Consider the following 17,099-nt stretch of genomic DNA (forward strand, 5'->3'; position numbering starts at 1 on the left):
GATTGCAAGCCCGTCGCCACCAGGAGCAGACGGTACAGCACCCAGGACAAGGCCTTCATCAGGTCCGAAGTCCAGCGGCTGCTTCGGGAGGGTATCATCGAGGCCAGCAACAGTCCTTGGAGAGCCCAGTTGGTAGTGGTTAAGACCGGGGAGAAGCACAGTATGGTCGTGGACTACAGCCAGACCATCAACCAGTACACGCAGCTCGACGCGTACCCTCTCCCCTGCATTTCTGATGTGGTCAATCAGATTGCACAGTACCGGGTCTTCTCTACTATTGACCTGAAATCCGCCTACCACCAGCTCCCCATCCGTAAATCGGACCGTCCCTACACTGCCTTCGAGGCAGACGGTTGTCTGTACCAATTTCTTAGGGTTCCCTTCGGCGTCACGAATGGAGTCTCGGTATTTCAACGAGAAATGGACCGAATGGTTGACCGGTATGGACTGCAGGCCACCTTCCCGTACCTCGACAATGTCACCATCTGCGGCCATGACCAGCAGGACCATGACGCCAACCTTTCTAAATTCCTCCACACCGCATCTCTCCTTAATCTCACGTACAACAAGGAGAAGTGCATGTTCCGCACAGACCGCTTAGCCATCCTCGGCTACGTAGTCCAAAACGGACTACTGGGGCCCGATCCCGACCGCATGCGCCCCCTCATGGAGCTTCCACTCTCCCACTGCCCCAAGGCCCTCAAAAGCTGCCTGGTGTTCTTTTCGTATTACGCCCAGTGGGTCCCACAATACGCGGACAAGGCCCACCCACTTTTCCAGTCCACACATTTTCCCCTCACGGCCGAGGCACAACAGGCCTTCGCCCGCATTCGATCTGACATAGCCAAGGCCGGGATGCACGCAGTAGATGAGACACTGCCTTTTCAAGTATAAAGCGACACTTCAGATGTCGCCCTTGCCGCCACGCTGAATCAGGCAGGCAGACCCGTGGCATTCTTTTCACGCACCCTCCACGCCTCCGAAATTCGACATTCCTCTGTTGAAAAGGAGACTCAGGCAATCGTTGAAGCATTGCAGCACTGGAGGCATTACCTGGCCGGCAGGAGATTCATTCTCCTCACTGACCAACGGTCGGTAGCCTTCATGTTCAACAACACGCAGCGGGGCAAGATCAAGAATGACAAAATCTTGCAGTGGAGAATCGAGCTCTCCACCTTTAACTACGAGATCTTGTATCGCCCCGGCAAGCTCAAAGAGCCCCCACACGCCCTCCCCCGAGGTACATGTGCCAGCGCACAAGTGAACCAGCTCCGTGCCTTGCACGAGAGCCTTTGCCACCTGGGAGTCACTCGCTTGTACCATCTAATCAAAGCCCGCAATCTGCCCTACTCCGTCGAGGAAGTACGGACAGTCACCAGAGACTGCCAGGTCTGTGCCGAGTGCAAGCCGCACTTCTACCGGCCAGATCGCGCGAGCCTGGTGAAAGCGTCCCGCCCCTTTGAACGCCTCAGCGTGCATTTCAAAGGGCCCCTCCCCTCCACCGACCGCAACACCTACATCCTTAGTGTGGTCGATGAATTTTCTAGGTTCTCCTTCGCCATCCCATGCCCGGATATGACGTCTGCCACCGTCATCAAGGCCCTGTTCAGTTTCCCCGACTGCATCCACAGTGACAGGGGATCCTCGTTCATGAGTGATGAGATGTGTAATTTCCTGCACAGCAGGGGTATCTCCTCCACAGGACGACCAGCTACAACCCCCGGGGAAACGGGCAGGTAGAGAGGGAGAACGGGACGGTATGTAGGGCCGTCCAACTGGCCCTACGGTCCAGGAACCACCCAGCCGCTCGCTGGCAACAGGTCCTCCCTGACGCGCTCCATTCCATTCGGTCACTACTGTGCACCGCAACTAACAGTACACCCATGAACGTGTTTTTGCCTTTCCTAGGAAGTCTACATCCGGGGTGTCGCTCCCGATTTGGCTCACGACTCCGGACCCAGTCCTTCTCTGTAGGCATGTCCGGCACCACAAGGCGGAACCCCTGGTGGACAAAGTACGCCTTCTCCACGCCAACCCTCAGTATGCCTACGTGGAGTTCACCGACGGCCGCCAGGACACAGTCTCGCTTCGGGACCTGGCTCCCTCAGGTGCCGATCCCATGCCCACGCCCCTTTTCCCCCCCACGCCACCCTCCTTTTCCCCGGCGCCCCCTTATTCGTCCCCACCAGGTCCATCCCTCGTCCCCCTGCCCACACTGGAGGACACGGAAGATTTCGGCTCGCTCTTGGAGTCATCCCGCCAGCAGCCAGCACCAACACTGCCAGCACCTGCACCATCGTTGCCATCACCGCCTGGGCCAACGTCGCCACCACAGCTACGTCGATCACAGCGGAACGTTCGACCGCCAATTCGAGTCAACCTGTAACCTGCTAACCGGATGGACTCTTGGTTTTCTTTGTTTGAACCCTTTTGTAAATATATCATCCTTTGCATTATAGTTACACGTCACCCCCGCCGGACTCAATTTTTACAGGGGGTGAATGTGGTGATATAACCACTGTAGATATATGCGTACTTGCAGGAGGGGGATGTATGGCTGTACCTGTAATACAGGTTCCTCCGGTAAGCCCTTGCCGGCTAGCTCTGCCCACAGGGAGCTTGTGTATAAATATGCGTGTGAGTCACTGAGATCTTATTCTACAGCTGCTGCTGGAGGAATAGCATCACACAGCAATAAAGCCTCGATTGTACATGTCTCGAGTCTTTGTGTGCAATTGTTAGCACCACACATCCCCCCTCCCCGGTCCCTCGCTCGCTGTGTGTCCCCCCCCCCCCGGTCTCTCCCTTTTCCCTCCTCCCCCGTATACCCCTCCTTTGTCCCTTTTTCCCATGTTCCTGTCCCTGTTTGCTCTCCCGACTCTGATGGGTGTTCCCCCCCATCCCCTGCCTGGTGACTTCCCCCCTGTTGGGGGTGCGCTGCGGCCCTGCTTTGTTGCTTGCCCCCGGCGCTAGCTTTCCTGCTAGTACGGTGGCCCCCCTCTCGGGGGTTACTGTCTCGCTTCTCCCCTGCCTCGCCTCGGCGGTTTTCTGCCCGCTCTTCCCCAATCCTACCCTGCACCCCTCTCGCTTGCTCTCCCTTCTCCATTACTCTCATTCCCTCATGCTGGGGCCTGGCCTCCCACCTGGAGCGGTCCCTCAGGCAGTGGTTTGCTCTTTGTTCAGGGAGCTCTTGCCGTGGCGGGGGCGGGGGGGCCTGGCATTCCCTCACCCCTCTGAGTTTCGCTGGGTACAGCATACCAAAACGCACGTTGCTCCTGTGAAGAGTTGCTTTCGCCCTATTGAACTCTGCCCATTCCCTGGCTATATCTGCCCCATATCTATATTTTTAATCAGTTAAGGTAAAGGGTAAAAATGGCAGGAGATCCCAGACCCGTGTTGTGCTCTCGTACGCAATGTGGGAGTTCAGGGATGCGGCCGATGCCCCTGACTCCTTCATGTGCGGGAAGTGTGTCCAGCTGCAGCTTCTGTTAGACCGCTTGACGGCTCTGGAGCTGTGGATGGACTCACTTTGGAGCATCCGTGATGCTGAGAAGGTCGTGGATAGCACGTTTAGTGAGTTGGTCACACCGCAGATTAGAATTGGTGATGGAGACAGGGAATGGGTGACCAAAAGGCAGAGAAAGAGCAGGAAGGCAGTGCAGGTGTCCCCTGCGGTCATCTCCCTCCAAAACAGATATACCGTTTTGGATACTGTTGGGGGAGATGACCCACCAGGGGAAGGCAGTAGTAGCCAGGCTCATGGTACCGTGGCTGGCTCTGCTGCACAGAAGGGCAGGAAAAAGACTGGCAGGGCTATAGACATGGGGGATTCAATTGAAAGGGGAGTAGAGAGGTGTTTCTGTGATCGAAAACGAGACTCCCGAATGATATGTTGCCTCCCGGGTGCTCGGGTCAGGGATGTCTCCGATCGGCTGCAGGACATACTAAAGGGGGAGGGTGAACAGCCAGTTGTCGTGGTGCACATAGGCACCAACGATATAGGTAAAAAAAGGGATGAGGTCCTACAATCAGAATTTAGGGAGTTAGGAGATAAGTTAAAAAGTAGGACCTCAAAGGTAGTAATCTCAGGATTGCTACCAGTGCCACGGGACAGTCAGAGTAGAAATTCAAGAATAGTCAGAATGAATACGTGGCTTGAGAGATGGTGCAGGAGGGAGGGGTTCAGATTTCCGGGACATTGGAACCGGTTCTGGGGGCGGTGGGACCATTACAAACCGGATGGTCTACACCTGGGCAGGACTGGAACCAATGTCCTAGGGGGTGCTTTTGCTAACACTGTTGGGGAGGTTTTAAACTAATGTGGCAGGGGGATAGAAACCAGATTAGGAAGTTAGAGGTCAGTAAAGAAGCAGCAAATAAAGCCAGTAAGGTACGAGACAATAAACTCAATGTGACTAAGGGGAAGAGTAGACAGGGAAGAAATGATGAACATAAAGGGCCAGGTGGTCTGAGGTGCATTTGTTTTAATGCGAGAAGTGTAGCAGGTAAGGCAGATGAACTTAGGGCTTGGATCAGTACCTGGGAATATGATGTTATTGGTATTACTCAGACTTGGCTGAGGGAAAGGCAGGACTGGCAACTGAATATCCCAGGGTATAGATGCTTCAGGAGGGATAGAGAGGGAGGTAGAAGGGGTGGAGGAGTTGCATTACTCGTCAGAGATGATATCATAGCTGTGATTAAGGAGGGCACGATGGAGGATTCGTGCACTGAGGTAATATGGGTGGAGCTGAGAAATAGGAAGGGTGCAGTAAATTTACTACAGACCTCCCAAAAGCGAGCATGAAGTAGAGGTACAAATATGCAGACAGATTATAGAAAATGTAGGAGCAATAGGGTGGTTGTGATGGGAGATTTTAACTTCCCCAACATTGAATGGGATTCGTGTAGTGTTGGAGGCGCAGATGGAGCAGAGTTTGTAAGGAGCATCCAAGAGAGTTTTTTAGAGCAGTATGTAAATAGTCCAACTCGGGAAGGGGCCATACTGGACCTGGTATTGGGGAATGATCCCGGCCAGGTGGTTGATGTTTCAGTCGGTGATTACTTTGGGAATAGCGATCACAATTCCGTAAGTTTTAGAATACTCATGGACAAGGACAAGAGTGGTCCGAAAGGAAGAGTGCTAAATTGGGGAAAGGCCAAGTAGAACAAAGTTTGGCAGGAGCTAGGGAATGTGGATTGGGAGCAGCTGTTTAAGGGTAAATCCACATTTGAAAGGTGGGAGTCTTTTAAGGAAAGGTTGATTAGAGTGCAGGACAGACATGTTCCTGTGAAAATGAAAGATAGAAATGGCAAGATTAGGGAACCATGGATGACGGGTGAAATTTTGAGACTAGCTAAAATGGAAAAGGAAGCATACATAGGATCGAAGCAACTCAAAACTGATGAAGCTTTGGACGAATCTCAAACGCGCAATAAAGAGGGCTAAAAGGGGTCCTGAAATATCTTTGGCTAACAGGGTTAAGGAAAATCCCAAAGACTTTTATTCGTATGTAAGGAGCAAGAGGGTAACTAGAGAAAGAATTGGCCCACTCAAAGACAAAAGAGGGAATTTATGTGTGGACTCAGAGGAAATGGGTGAGATTCTTAATGAGTACTTTGCATCCGTATTCACAAAGGAGAGGGACACGACGGATGTTGGGGCTAGGGATGGATGTTTAAATAGTCTAGGTCAAGTTGTCATACAGAAGGGGGAAGTTTTGGGTATTCTAAAAGACATTAAGGTGGACAAGTCCCCAGGACCGGATGGGATCTATCCCAGGTTACTGAGGGAAGCGAGGGTTGAAATAGCTGGGACCTTAACAGACATCTTTGCAGCATCCTTGAGCACGGGTGAGGTCCCGGAGGACTGGAGAATTGCTACTGTTGTCCCTTTGTTTAAGAAGGGTAGCAGGGATAATCCAGGGAATTATAGACCTGTGAGCTTGACGTCAGTGGTAGGCAAACTGTTGGAGAAGATTCTGAGGGATAGGATCTATTCACATCTGGAAAACATAGACTTATCAGTGATAGGCAGCATGGTTTTGTGCAGGGAAGGTCATGTCTTACAAACCTAATAGAATTCTTTGAGGAAGTGACAAAGTTAATTGATGAGGGAAGGGCTGTAGATGTCATATACATGGACTTTAGTAAGGCGTTTGATAAGGTTTCCCATGGCAGGTTGATGGAAAAAGTGAAGTCGTATGAGGTTCAGGGTGTACTAGCTAGATGGATAAAGAACTGGCTGGGCAACAGGAGACAGAGAGTAGTGATGGAAGGGAGTGTCTCAAAATGGAGAAGGGTGACTAATGGTGTTCCACAGGGATCCGTGCTCGGACCACTGCTGTTTGTGATCTACATAAATGACCTGGAGGAAGGTATAGGTGGTCTGATTAGCAAGTTTGCAGATGATACTAAGATTGGTGGAGTTGCAGATAGCGAGGAGGACTGTCAGAGAATACAACAAAATATAGATAGATTGGAGAGTTGGGCAGAGAAAAGGCAGATGGAGTTCAATCCAGGCAAATGCGAGGTGATGCATTTTGGAAGATAAAATTCAAGAGCGGACTATATGGTCAATGGAAGGGTCTTGGGGAAAATTGATGTACAGAGGGATCTGGGAGTTCAGCTCCATTGTACCCTGAAGGTGGCAACGCAGGTTGATAGAGTGGTCAAGAAGGCATACAGCATGCTTGCCTTCATCGGACGGGGTATTGAGTACAAGAGTTGGCAGGTCATGTACTGTTGTATAGGACTTTGGTTCGGCCACATTTGGAATACTGCATGCAGTTCTGGTCGCCACATTACCAGAAGGATGTGGATGCTTTGGAGAGGGTCAGAGGAGGTTCACCAGGATGTTGCCTGGTATGGATGGTGCTAGCTATGAAGAAAAGTTGAGTAGATGAGGATTGTTTTCGTTGGAAAGACAGAGGTTAAGGGGGGACCTGATTGAGGTCTACAAAATTATGAGAGGTATGGACAGGGTGGATAGCAACAAGCTTTTCCCAAGAGTGGGGGTGTCAGTTACAAGGGGTCACGATTTCAAGGTGAGAGGGGGAAAGTTTAAGGGAGATGTGCGTGGGAAGTTTTTTACGCAGAGGGAGGTGGGTGCCAGGAACGCTTTACCAGCGGAGGTGGTAGAGGCGGGCACGATAGCATCATTTAAGAGGCATCTAGACAGATATATGAACGGGCGGGAACAGAGGGAAGTGAACCTTGGAAAATAGGAGACAGGTTTAGATAAAGGGTCTGGATCGGCGCAGGCTGGGAGGGCCGATGGGCCTGTTCCTGTGCTGTAATTTTTTTTGTTCTTTGTTCTTTGTTCTAATATCCTCATAAATTCGAATGGCGTGTCCTTCCCATTAGCAGGCTCTATTTTTCCTGGCCCAGCGCAGGATTGTCTCCCTATCCTGGTACCGGTGCAGTTTAGCTATGACTGCTCTCGGGTGGTCTCCTGCCTTGGGCTTCGGGCGCAGCGACCGATGTTCTCTGTCCATTTATGGTGGGTTGGGGAAAGTTTCCCTCCCCACTAAGTTGCCAGCATCTCGGCCACGTATGCTGTGGGGTTTCTACCCTCGATCCCCTCTGGCAGGCCCACTATCTGACATTTTGCCTTCTCGAGCGGTTTTCCTGGTTGTCTACTCTGCCCTTCAGGCTCCCCTGTGTTGTGCCCAGTCTCGTCACCTCCCTCTCCAGGGCCGTGACCCGGTCGCTCATGTCAGTCGCTGCTTTCTCCAGCTCCTTAAAGGTCGCCTCTTGGGTTTCCAGTTTCTCCCGTTGGGCATCCAATTTCTCCTCAAGTCTGACCAGGGCCTGCTGCACCCCTGTCATGGTCCTGGCCACTGCTGCCTACACTGCGGCCTCTATGTCTGCCTTCGCCTCCGCCTTGTTTACCTGCTGATGCTCCCTCAGCGCCTCGGTAAAGGCTGCCTTCCAGTTCCCGCTCCCCCCTGGCCCCTCCAGCTCTTTTTGATGCGGCGATACCTCCGTTCTGTCATTTTGTGTGCTGATTCGCTCGTCTGAACTGGCTCGCCCATTGCCCCGTCTGCCTCTGGCGCCCCTTCTCCCTCTGCTTTGGCTCCCGTCTGGCATTTTTTCTCCCCCTTCCCTTTCTTCTTTTCTTCTCCCCTTGTTTTTCTTTTCCCCCCTTTTCCGCACCTTATTTTTATTTTTTGTTTCTTCCCTTTTTCTTCTCTCCTCCCTTCGTTCCTTTACCACTTTATTTTTTTCTCTTTTATAAAACTCTTCTCAGGCGGGCTTGTTTTGGGTGAGAAAATAAAGAGTGCAAAAAGAGAAAAAATAATATATACTTTTTTCCCCCCCGTTTAAAAGTTTTCTTTTCAGAGTTTTTTGGTGCCGTGGCGGGTGTGGGGGGGGGGGGGGGGGGGGGGGGGGGGCGGCGGAGGGGGGGGGGGAGGGGCGGGGGGGGTGGACCTGCTGCTGTCGCCGATCTCTCCGCCGCCGAGGTTCTCCCTTCCACCAATTTCGCGGGGGTTTGACTCTTCCCCTTCTCCCCTCCTCCCGCTGCAGAGATCCCTCGAAAAAAGGCCCCGGCCTCGTTGCCCTGTGGGAGCCCCTTTCTTTGCGACCGCTCCGCTCGCCAACCGGAAGTCTCTCCAGCATTCAGTTTTATGACAATGCTTCATACATTCCATGCATGGTAATAAATTTACTTTATGTTATTTAATAGATTTGTTTCTGAAGATGACAAATTTTGGTTTGAAAACGCAATTACACGGGTTATTGGAGACAACATTGGAAGACAAATGGCAGACAAACTTCACAAAGAGCCATACTTTGTTGATTTTCTTCGTGACCTCCCAGAGCCAACTGGTGATGAACCTGAGGACTTTGTATTTGTTGTCCCCAAAATCTATGAAATGGTATGTTATAACCCTTGTCAGTTTTAAAGTAATTTTGTAATTATTTGATGATAGGATTGGGCCTTTTCGTTCTTTGAACCTCAACCCCCATCCAATCAATTTATTTCTCAAAATTCTATCCGATATTCATTCGAATCGGTTTGTATTATCTGTTCAGTCATTCACTCGCATGTGCTCTGCCAAAAAACAACCTTGAGCTGTTTTCTTGGCAGTTTTTGTCAGTGTTGGTATGCCGTTGCCTTCCATTCTCAGAAGCAGGGAAGGAGGTAGGTCCCCAGTATATTTCAACTGGAAGGAGGACTGAACATCATTTTTCTTATGAAACACATACTAGCCATCTAACCAATTGTATTAACCAGTCCATGGATGAATTGCATTAAGATCATAAGACATAGGAGCAGAGGTAGGTCATTCAGCCCATCGAGTCTGCTCCATCACACAATGAAATCATGACACATCTGATATAATCCTTAACTTCACTTTCACGCCTTATCCCCATAACCCTTGACTAATCATAACTCTGTGTATCTCAGCCTTGAACATACTTAAATACCCAACCTCTATAGCTCTCTGCGGTAAGAAATTCCAGATTTGCTGCCATCTAAGAGAAGAAATTCCTCCAGATCTCGGTCTTAAATGGCCGACGCCTTACTCAGAGATTATCCACCCTGTCAAGCCCCCTAGAAACATATATGTCTCAATAAGATCGCCACTCATTCTTCTGAACTCCAATGAATACAATCCCAACGTACCCAACCTCCCCTAACAAGTCTCTCCATACCAGGGTCAACCTAGTGAAACAGCTCTGGACTGCCTCCAATGCCAACATACCATTCCTTAGATAAAGGGACCAAAACTGGTTCCAGTATTCCAGGCATTAACAAAGAACAAAGGAAATTACAGCACAGGAACAGGCCCTTCGGCCCTCCAAGCCTATGCCGATCATAAGGCCCTAACTAAAAAAACACCTTGTGCCCTTACTCAGTCCAAATCCTCTGGCCGCAATTCTCCGCACTCACGACGGTGCGGAGAATAGCGGGGTTCGTAAAATTTTACGGCCACGCTAGTCCGACGCCCTCCCGCTATTCTCCCCCCCCCCCACGCCCGACTCCCGATACGAATCGCTGCCGCCGTTTTTTTACGGCCAGCAGCGATTCACAGCTGGCCGATGGGCCAGTTCCAAGCCCTTTACGGCCGTTTTTACGAACGGCAAACACACCTGGTCTGGCCGTTCGTAAAAACGGCCGTAAAGTCCCGATTTTGAAAACCATGGCACCGATTGGCACGGCAGTTCCACGGCCGTGCCAAGGGTGCCATGGGCCCGCGATCGGTGGGCACCGATCGCGGGCAGCGGGTCCGATTCCCGCGCACTCTTTGTCCTTCCGCCGCCCCGCTGTATCACTTCGCGGGGCAGCTGAGGGGCATCCCGGCCCGCGCATGCGCGGGTTTCGCGCAAATGCGCGATGACGTCATCCGCGCATGCGCGGGTTGGAGTCTTCCAATCCGCGCATGCGCGGCTGACGTCATGTGACGCGTCAGCCGGCGCAAACTCTGGCAAGCGGGCTTAACAAAATTCATTAAGCCCGCGATGCCGGAGTTCACGGCCGTGGCATACTAGCCCCGACCGGGGACCAGAATCGGTTCCCGGTCGGGGAGGGGGGGGGGGGCTGGCGTCAAACCCGCCCGGATTTGACGCCAGCCTTACGATTTCTTCCTGTCTGGGAGAATCGCGCCCTCTATATCCTCCCTATTCATGTATCCATCCAGATGCCTCTTAAATTATCCGAATGTGCCTGTTTCCATCACATCCTCTGGCAGCGCGTTCCAGGCACCCACCTGGAAACCCTGATGAGGACATGCCTGAAAAGCATACTCCTCACATCTGCCTTAAACCTTCCCTCTCTCACCTTGAATGTGTGCCCCTTTGTAATTGACACAACATTGGAAAAAGCCTCTGACGATCAATCCTCTCTATATCGCTCATAATTTTGTAGATCTCCATCAGGTCTCCCCTCAGCCTCCGTCTTTCCCCAAGTCACTGCGGGAGGCAAGGGAAGAAATTGCTGGGATACTAGATTACCAGATTCTTCACATCCTCTTTGACCACAGGTGAAATTCCAGAGGACTGGAGAATAGCGAATGTTATTCCCTTGTTTAAGAAAGGAAGCGGGGACAATCCAGCAAATTATAGGATGTCGAGCCTGACATCACTGGTGAGGAAGCTTTTGGAACAAATACTGAGGGACAGGATATGTGCACGTTTGGAGAAAAATGGACTAGTCAGTCACAGGCAGACATGGTTTTGTACTAGGAAGGTTATGTCTCAGCAACTTGATTGGGTTTTTTGAAGAGGTGACAAAGAAAATTGCTGAGGGAAAGGTTGTGGATGTAGTTTATATGGACTTCCATGGGAATGATTGGGGAAGGTTGTACTCAGACACATGGGAATGACTGGAGAAGGTTGTACACAGACACATGGGGGAGACTGGGGAAGGTTGTACTCAAACACATGGAGGAAGACTGGCGAAGGTTGTGCTCAGACACATGCAGGAGACTGAGGATACTTGTATTCAGAGACATGGGGGAGACTGGGGAAGGTTTTCTTAGACCCTAGGGGAGAGACTGGGGAAGGTTTTACCCAGACACATCGGGGAAGAGATTGGGGAAGGTTGTATCAGACATATGGGGGTGACTGGGGAAGGTTTTACCCAGACACATGGAGGAGAGACTGGGGAAGGTTGTACTCAGACACATGGGACTTTCTGGGGAAGTTTGTACTCAGACATAAGGGGGAGACTGGGGAAGGTTGTACTCAGACACATGGGGGAGACTGGGGAATGTTGTATTCAGACACATGGGGGAGAGACTGGGGAAGGTTGTACTCAGGCACTTGGGGGCGGAGATAGAACATAGAACATAGAACATTACAGCGCAGTACAGGCCCTTCGGCCCACGATGTTGCGCCGTCCTGTGAAAGTCCCTCTACACTATTCCCTTATCGTCTATATGCCTATCCAATGACCATTTGAATGCGTTTAGTGTTCGCGAGTCCACTACTGTTGCAGGCAGGGCATTCCACACCCTTACTACTCTCTGAGTAAATAACCTACCTCTGACATCTGTCCTATATCTATCTCCCCTCAATTTAAAGCTATGTCCCCTCGTGCTGGACATCACCATCCGAGGAAAAAGGCTCTCAATGTCCACCCTATCTAATCCTCTGATCATCTTGTATGCCTGAATTAAGTCACCTCTTAACCTTCTTCTCTCTAACGAAAACAGCCTCAAGTCCCTCAGCCTTCCCTCATAAGATCTTCCCTCCATACCAGGCAACATCCTGGTAAATCTCCTCTGCACCCTTTCCAATGCTTCCACATCCTATAATGTGGCGACCACAACTGCACGCAATACTCCAAATGCGGCCGCACCAGAGTTTTGTACAACTGCAACATGACCTCATGGCTCCGAAACTCGATTCCTCTACCAATAAAAGCTAACACACCATACGCCTTCTTAACAACCCTCTCAACCTGGGTGGCAACTTTCAGCGATCTATGGACATGGACACCGAGATCTCTCTGCTCGTCCACACTACCAAGAATCTTACCATTCGCCCAGTACTCTGTCTTCCTGTTATTCCTTCCAAAATGAATCACCTCACACTTTTCTGCATTAAACTCCATTTGCCACCTGTCAGCCCAGTTCTGCAGCTTATCTATGTCCCTCTGTAACTTGCAACATCCGTCTGCACTGTCCAGAACTCCACCGACTTTAGTGTCATCTGCAGATTTACTTACCCATCCTTCTACGCTCTCCTCCAGATCATTTATAAAAATGACAAACAGCAGAGGCCCCAAAACAGATCATTGTGGTACACCACTAGTAACTGGACATCAGTCTGAACATTTCCCATCAACCACCACCCTTTGTCTTCTATCAACTAGCCAATTTCTGATCCAAACTGCTAAATCACCCTGAATCCCATGCCTCTGTATTTTCTGCAATAGCCTACCGTGGGGAACCTTATCAAACGTTTTACTGAAATCCATATACAGCACATCAACTGCTTTACCCTCATCCACCTGTTTGGTCACCTTCTCGAAGAACTCAATAAGGTTTGTGAGGCACGACCTACCCTTCACAAAACCATGTTGACAATCGCAAATCAAATTATTCCTTTCCAGATGATTATACATCCTATCTCTTATAAACACTTCCAAGACTTTTCCCACAACAGAAGTAAGGCTCACTGGTCTATAGTTACCGGGATTATCTCTACTCCCCTTCCTGAACAAGGGGACAACATTTGCTATCCTCCAGTCTGCTGGCACTATTCCTGTAGACAAAGATGACTTAAAGATCAAAGCCAAAGGCTCAGCAATCTCCTCCCTAGCTTCCCAGAGAATGCTAGGATAAATCCCATCCGGCCCAGGGGACTTATCTATTTTCACACTTTCAGAATCGCTAACACCGCCTCCTTATGAACCTCAAGCCCTTCTAGTCTAGTAGCCTGTATCTCAGTATTCTCCTCGACAACATTGTCTTTTTCCTGTGTGAATACAGACAAAAAATACTCATTTAGCACCTATCCTATCTCCTCAGACTCCACGGATAACTTCCCACTACTGTCCTTGACTGGCCCTACTCTTACCCTAGTCATTCTTTTATCCCTGGCATAGCTGTAGAAAGCTTTAGGGTTATCCTTGATCCTACCTGCCAAAGACTTCTGATGTCCTCTCCTGGCTCTTCTTAGCTCTCTCTTTAAAGCCTTCCGAGCTAACTTGTAACTCTCAAGCGCCCTAACTGAACCATCACGTCTCATCTTTACATAAGCCTCTTTCTTCCTCTTGACAAGTGTTTCAACTTCTTTAGGAAACCATGGTTCCCTAGCTCGACAACTTCCTCCCTGCCTGACAGGAACATACTTATCAAGGACACTCAGTAGCTGTTCCTTGAACATGCTCCACATTTCCATTGTGCCCATCCCCTGCAGTTTTCTTCTCCAGCCGATGCATCCTAAGTCTTGCCTCATTGCATCATAATTGCCTTTCCCCCAGATTTGACTCTTGCCTTGCGGTATATACCTATCCTTTTCCATCACTAAAGTAAACGTAATCAAATTGTGGTCACTATCACCAAAGTGCTCACTTACCTCCAAATCTGACACCTGTCCTGGTTCATTACACAGTACCAAATCCAATATGTCCTTGCCTCTCGTTGACCTATCTACATGCTGTTCTCGCCAGTGATGCTCACATCCCATGAAAGAATTTTAAAAAACAACCGTAGATTGCAAAATGGGATAATGGCATCTGTTGCACAGCAAGTGAGAAAAAAAGAACTAGGAGCAGGAGTCGGCCATCTGGCCCCTCGAGTCTGCTTCGCCATTCAATGAGATCATGGCTGATCTTTTTTGGACTCAGCTCCACTTTCTGGACTGAACACCATAACCCTTAATCCCTTTATTCTACAAAAAAACTATCTATCTTTATCTTAAAAACATTCAATGAAGGAGCCTCAACTGCTTCACTGGGCAAGGAATTCCATAGATTCACAACCCTTTGGGTGAAGAAGTTCCTCCTCAGCTCAGTCCTAAATCTACTTCCCCTTATTTTGAGGCTATGTCCCCGAGTTCTGCTTTCACCCGTCAGTGGAAACAACCTGCCCGCATCTATCCTACCTATTCCCTTCACAATTTTATACGTTTCAATGAGATACCCCCAGAAGCAAAGAGTTGGGATAAATGGGTGTTTCTCTGGTTGGCAATCAGTAGCTAGTGGTGTCCCTCAGGGATCCGTGTTGGGCCCACAATTGTTCACAATTTACATAGATGATTTGGAGTTGGGGACCAAGGGCAATGTGTCCAAGTTTGCAGATGACACTAAGATGCGTGGTAAAGCGAAAAGTGCAGAGGATACTGGAAGTCTGCAGAGGGATTTGGATAGGTTAAGTGAATGGGCTAGGGTCTGGCAGATGGAATACAATGTTGACAAATGTGAGGTTATCCATTTTGGTAGGAAAAACAGCAAACGGGATTATTATTTAAACGATAAAATATTAAAGCATGCCGCTGTTCAGAGAGACTTGGGTGTGCTAGTGCATGAGTCACAGAAGGTTGGTTTACAAGTGCAACAGGTGATTAAGAAGGCAAATGGAATTTTGTCCTTCATTGCTAGAGGGATGGAGTTTAAGACTAGGGAGGTTATGTTGCAATTGTATTACCCTCTGCCGCTCCAACCTCTCCTCCTTGTCCACCCTGGCCTTAAACGAGATCACCTCCCCCCTCACCACCGCCTTTAGAGCCTCCCAGACGACCGCCTTCGACACCTCACCCGTACAGTTGAAACCTACATATTCCTTAATTACCTTTTCAATTTTGTCACAGAACACTTGGTCCCCCAAAAGGCCCACATCTAATTTCCACCCTGGTCTCTGCGCTACCCCCTTCTCCAGCAGCATATCCACCCAATGCGGAGTATGATCTGACACTGCAATTGCCGAGTCCTCCAACCCCTTAACCCCAGCCAACAAAGCCTTCCTCACCACGAAAAAGTCGATCCGCGAATACACCTTGTGGACTGCTGAGAAAAACGAGTACTCCCGCTCTCTCGGGTGCAGAAACCTCCAAGAGTCCACCCCTCCCATTTCCACCATTAGCCCAGTTAACGGCTTCACCCCTCTGATGGGGCCAGCGAGCGTGGCTGTGACCTGTCCAACCTTGGCTCCTGCACCAAGTTCCAGTCCCCCCCCACTATCAGTTTGTGTGTGTCCAAGTCGGGGATGGCCCCAAACACCTTCTTTGCAAATCCCACATCATCCCAATTGGGACCGTATACACTTAACAGCGCCACTAACCTCCCCTCCAACGCCCCTGTCACAATCACATATCTACCCCCCTGATCTGCCACCACCTTCTCCATCTGGAAGCGTACTCTTTTGCTGACCATTACCGCTACCCCTCGAGCCCTTCCGTCAAGTCCAGAGTGAAACACCTGACTAACTCAGCCCTTTTCAAGTCTCACCTGGTCCTTCACCCTGAAGTTAGTCTCCTGCAGCGTTGCTACGTCGGCTTTCAATCTTTCAAGATGCGCAAGCACCCTTGATCTCTTGACCGGACCTCCTAACCCCCTCACGTTCCACGTGACTATCCTAACTGGAGGTCTCTCACCCCCCCACCCTTCTTATCCACCATCATCATACCATCGGGTCCTGCCCCATGAGCCTGACCCGCCCCTATCCATTATTAACATCGAACCACTTCACCTCCTCCCAAAAATCCCCCCTACATTTCCTCTCGAAAAAACATCTCCCAGCATCAGTCCCTTCCCCCCCCCCCCCCCCGCCCGCCTCATAGGCCCATTGAAACCTGCCAACCAGGCTCCAATGTCCGCAGCCCTCCTCTCACCTCACCTCCGTTCACTAGCCGACTTTAGTTAGCTAACGCGGGTGGCTCCCCACGCCACGCTATACCGTCCCCTCCCACCCAGTCCCAGAGAAAGAAAAAACCAAAACAATAATCCAACCCACACAATTCACTAAACTAAGATATAACCGTCGCGACACAGAATGCCAATCAACCCAACTAATAACTTGAACTCTGTAACAATGTGAAGAGAAGTAAATTACAGTACACGGCAGTAAAAAAAAAGCTATAACATTTGTGCATTTTCCAGCCCCCCAATGACAGTCCACAGTCTCTCTTCCAGCTCCGCTCCTCACATCTGTCCCAAGCCATCGGCCCTCACGAACGCCTCAGCCGCCTCCGCTGTCTCGAAATAAAAGTCTTTGGCACCATACATCACCCTCAGCTTCGCCGGGTATACCATACCAAATCGCACCCCCTTCTTGTAGAGTGCCGCCTTAGCTCACCCGAACGTCGCTCGTCTCTTTGCCAGCTCCACCGTCAAGTCCTGATAGATCAGAACTCCGGCACCATCCCACTGCACCTCGCGCTTCTGCTTCACCCAGCTAAACACCTTCTCCTTCATGCAGTACTTATGGAAGCAGATGATTACTGCTCTTGGTGGCTCATTCACTTTGGGCTTCGGCCTTCATGACCGATGAACTCGGTCCAGTTCGTATCGAGAGGGGTTCTCCCCCTCCCCCATCAGCTCCGCCAACTTCTTAGCGAAGCATTCTGTTGTCCTTGGACCCTCTATCCCTTCAGGCAAGCCCACAACTCTTAGATTGTGCCACCTCGAGCGGTTCTCCAAGTAC

The 17,099-nt window shown here is 50.3% G+C and overlaps 1 protein-coding gene across 1 annotated transcript in view; it reads left to right on the forward strand.

The window, feature by feature from the left end:
* The window catches only part of LOC119966923 (dynein heavy chain 8, axonemal-like), a 1,786,259-nt gene that overhangs the window by 1,439,853 nt on the left and 329,307 nt on the right, over positions 1–17,099 (forward strand). The window contains exon 60 of the mRNA XM_038798881.1: positions 8,690–8,882. Coding sequence (XP_038654809.1) covers positions 8,690–8,882 — 193 coding nt within the window. The remainder of the gene's footprint in view (positions 1–8,689; positions 8,883–17,099) is intronic.

This window comes from Scyliorhinus canicula, chromosome 6 (genome assembly GCF_902713615.1).
Source record: "Scyliorhinus canicula chromosome 6, sScyCan1.1, whole genome shotgun sequence".
NCBI lineage: Eukaryota > Metazoa > Chordata > Chondrichthyes > Carcharhiniformes > Scyliorhinidae > Scyliorhinus > Scyliorhinus canicula.